Source organism: Meleagris gallopavo, chromosome Z, assembly GCF_000146605.3.
Source record: "Meleagris gallopavo isolate NT-WF06-2002-E0010 breed Aviagen turkey brand Nicholas breeding stock chromosome Z, Turkey_5.1, whole genome shotgun sequence".
Classification (NCBI taxonomy): Eukaryota; Metazoa; Chordata; class Aves; order Galliformes; family Phasianidae; genus Meleagris; species Meleagris gallopavo.
Genome location: NC_015041.2, coordinates 25,666,969 through 25,670,819, shown reverse-complemented (window position 1 = coordinate 25,670,819; position 3,851 = coordinate 25,666,969). Strand labels below are relative to the sequence as shown.

General features: G+C 42.7%; 1 protein-coding gene across 1 annotated transcript in view; it reads right to left on the bottom strand.

Annotated features, from left to right (window-relative positions):
- Window positions 1-3,851, bottom strand: part of RCL1 (RNA terminal phosphate cyclase like 1) — a gene marked incomplete at its 5' end in the record, with an annotated part of 31,253 nt that overhangs the window by 4,549 nt on the left and 22,853 nt on the right. Inside the window, one exon of the mRNA XM_031557280.1 lies at window positions 904-1,007. Within this exon, the coding sequence (XP_031413140.1) occupies window positions 904-1,007 (104 nt within the window). The remainder of the gene's footprint in view (window positions 1-903; window positions 1,008-3,851) is intronic.

Here is a 3,851-nt window from a genome sequence, read left to right as displayed (position 1 = left end):
CAAAAAAAAAAAAAAAAAAAATCTGATGAATGTGTTACCCAGGTATAAGAGACTGAAATTGAAGTTAGGCAATTTCTAGATCTCATGTGATGGCACCACCATTCTTCAGTTATCACAGTACTGTACCTTTCACGTATACAGCACCGGTACCATGATAACCGAAAAAGGACAGTTCATAGTCTTATTGTTTGATGCCATTGTCAAATAAGCTACCCTTCTCTCATCTTGCTTAATGGAAAACTGCCCAGTTTCTATGAATAGCTATGACCAAATCAGTCTTCTAGAATAAATGAAATTTTTGGTATTGGACATCTCATACCTATCTCGTGTTTCAACTAACTGAGAGAAATTTATTCCTCTGAATCATTACTAGTGACAGACAAATCTTTAATAAAATTCAAGATTAAAGAGCATCACAGAAGTCCACTACCCGACAGGACTAAAGCTTTAGGGCTGCACATAGCTCCAGAAATTGAACTCTTGAGCTGTCTCCTTTAGACAGTTACAGCTTTAGCATTTGGCAAGCCATTCAAAACAGGCCATTTAATGTCCCAGCTACAGAGAAATCACTAGGAAAACAACGTAGTGTATGCTAGGCAACAAAAAGCTAACTGATGTACACATACAAGACCAAAAATCCACAATAAACCTCATCTCTGCAATTTTAATTGCTTCAGAATCAGGAAGAATTCAAAACGGTAAGGAAATAATATTTTAATCTGTGTTTACACTGGGTAAAACTTACACTACCTGTCTCATTTTAAGACAGATACAAGTTCTACTCACAGCCACAGACAACATCTTTCATATAGAAAAAATAGTTGTGTGATATAGAATTAAACAAGACTAAGTAAATAAAATGAGAAAAAATAAAAATAAAAATAAAAATAAAAAACAACTTACGTGTATGGAGACAGAGGTCCTAACAGGACTTTGGAAACATCTTGTTGTCCAAGGGTCATGAGCAGCAAAGCAAGGCTCTGGTTTGTTGAATCAACACAACCTCCCTGTAAACCAAAATGTTTTAATAATTAATCTCTGTACAAACCAGAAATTGAGATGGGAGGAGAGTAAGAGAGAAGAAAGATATACTTAAAAGGTTGAATTACTGCTCTCAGTTTTCAAGGGCTGACAAGATAAAAATCTAGATTTTGTAACAATGACAAATTCATTCCACCTGTCAGGCTGGGAAAGAAATATAACTAAACCAAAACCCAGTAACAATGTCAAAACAAAAAACTCTCTCATCTCTCCCTGTTCTGTTCAAGCATTACAAAACTGAAGCATGGAAATGTTTCTGAACTTTAGTAAACAACTTTTAAGCAAAAGGATGACATGACCTTCTGCATTTCACTCGTTGCAGATCCAAAACCGCAATGTAGTCTGTGAATACTTTCCTGCTGAATTAAAACTAGCATTAAGCCCACTGAACATGTTGTCTGGAGAAAGCAAAACTACACAGACTGCTAACTGGCAGTTAGCTTTGTGGCCAAAGCACAAACTTAACTTTTTAAGAAATATAACTATTCAAAAAAGCAAATTTTTTTGGAATTTGGAATTCCAAATAAATTTTGGGATAGACTAAGAAAACACAATGATGTGACAACTTGAACACATTTACTCCGTGAAAAGGCAGAAAAAAGGCCTATTCCAGTGAGAGATACTGATAGTAATTTTCAAGATGGTTTTACTTCAGTATGACAAGTCTCACTGTTCTTTGAAAATATAAATTTAACACTTTGAATCATACAGTTGTTGATGTAAAAAAGGGTTGTAAAAGTCCTTTAAGATCTTTCTTATATCTCAGCTAAACCCCCACTGCTGCAACTTAAGGATGTTCCCTTATGTTCTCTTAGTTGTCACCCAGGAAAAGAGATGAGCACCAACTTCACAGTAGCCCTCTCTTAGATAGCTGCAGAGTGATAAAGTCCCCCCCAGACTCTTCATCTCCAAACTCAACAACCCCAGTTTTGTCAGCCACTCCTTGTTTGTCTTGTTTTCTAGTCCCTGCACCAGCTTAGTTACCTTTTTCTGAATGCATTCCAATGACTTGATATCCTTCTTTCAATGAGAGACCCAAAACCAAACAGTGAACTAGTGGCTCAGTCTCCCCTGTGCTGAGTACAAGGGAACAGTCACCTCACAGAATGCCCTGGGTGGGAAGGACCCTCAAGATCACCTAGTTCCAACCTTGCAATGGACAAGGCTGCCACCCACTAGATCAGGTTGCCCAGGGCCCCATACAGCCTGGCCTGGCCTTGAATGCCTTCAGGAATGGGGCATCCACCGCTTCTCCATGCAGCCCATGTCAGTGCCTCATCACCCTCTGAGTGAACAATCTCCTTCTAACATCTAACCTAAATCTCTCCTCTTTCATTTTAAAGCCATTCCCCCTTGTCTATCACTATCAGTCTGCAGGCCAGGCTGCCGCTGGCCTTCTTAGCCTTCAGCAGTGTACACTGCTGGTTCATATTTTTCTCTGCAGGCAGACAGCTCTGGTGCAGTTGCATTCCACACTAAAGCAAGGAACTGACTGTGCCTATTCAGGACAACTGAATTCCTGTCAGCGAGAAGCTGCCAGACACAACTGCCTCCCATGTGGCAGCAGTTCTGACATGGTGGGGGCAGGGCCAAGAGCAGCAGCATCACACCCTGAAATTAGAAAAGCAGCCTGCAGGGAGTATAGCTCCCAGAAGTGCTGAAAACAGTTGAGCATGGTGCAGCAGTTAACACAGGCAGGGCAGACTACTCCTCCCCAGTCAGGGGATTGGCTCACCTATCAGCTGCCTCCCAGACAACAAATCTAGCTATAATCTCCACTAGGCAGAAAACTCCTGGTTAAAAGAATGCAGCTACCCAGACTGAGTGCCTGCCCAGAAATATGCCTGTTCTGGTCTCTGGTTGCAGGGAGTGCCTGAGCCTGTTGCGGCCCCCGCAGGGTGGCAGAGATACCACCTGTGTGAGGTGTGAGCATGTGGGTGATCTGCTTAGCACAGGGGCAGGAGCTCAAGGAGGAGGTGGAGAGATTGAAGAGCATTGGGGAGCATAAACAGGATACAGACTGCCTAGTCCAGTTCACCCCTCTGATTATTTCTCCTTACTCAGGCTGGCAACAATGAAGTCACTGAGAGCCTGAGAGCTGTCAAAACTGACTTCAGGGGACTGAGGCAGTTTAGTGGACAGAGTGGGAGTACAGATGGTGTCTTCCTGCATGCCTTCAGGGGCAAGGAGGAAACTGAAAGGACCAGGAAAATCCAGCTGATAAATATATGGTTGAGAGGTTGGTACCACTACAGGAATTTTGGCTTTTTTGACCATGAGGCAGTTTACTCTGTACCTGGCCTGATAGCTCCTGACAATGTCCACCTAGGTCACGAGGAAAAGAATTCTGTCCCAGGGTCGGTCTGGGCTCATGGACAGGGCTTTTAACGTGATTTGAAGAGAGAAGGGGATAATGGCAAACCTGCCCATGAAAAGATGTGGGATAGCATAGCTAAGCTAGAGAAAAGGTGCTAGTGAAGGCCCCTAACCTGCTTTATCTTATGATGAATGTACTAGGCAGCAAGTTGGCGGATCTCATTAGTAAGTTTGATGGGGGAAGGGGATGTACTGCTGAGGAATAGAGAAAAATCTGGAAACATTGTTGCTTTAGGAAGCAGCAGGGGAAAACCTCACGTTTTTCCCAGAGGAATTTAGGGGGGTGTCATGGTTTCATGATTTTTCATTATCAGTATTCCACATCATAACATCATGCAATGCACTGGGGGTTTGACTGCTGATGCTCAAGTTCCGGGTGCCTGTCCAGAGGAGAAGAGCAGCTACGTTTCCCCAGGGGGCTTTGCGGTCAGCGA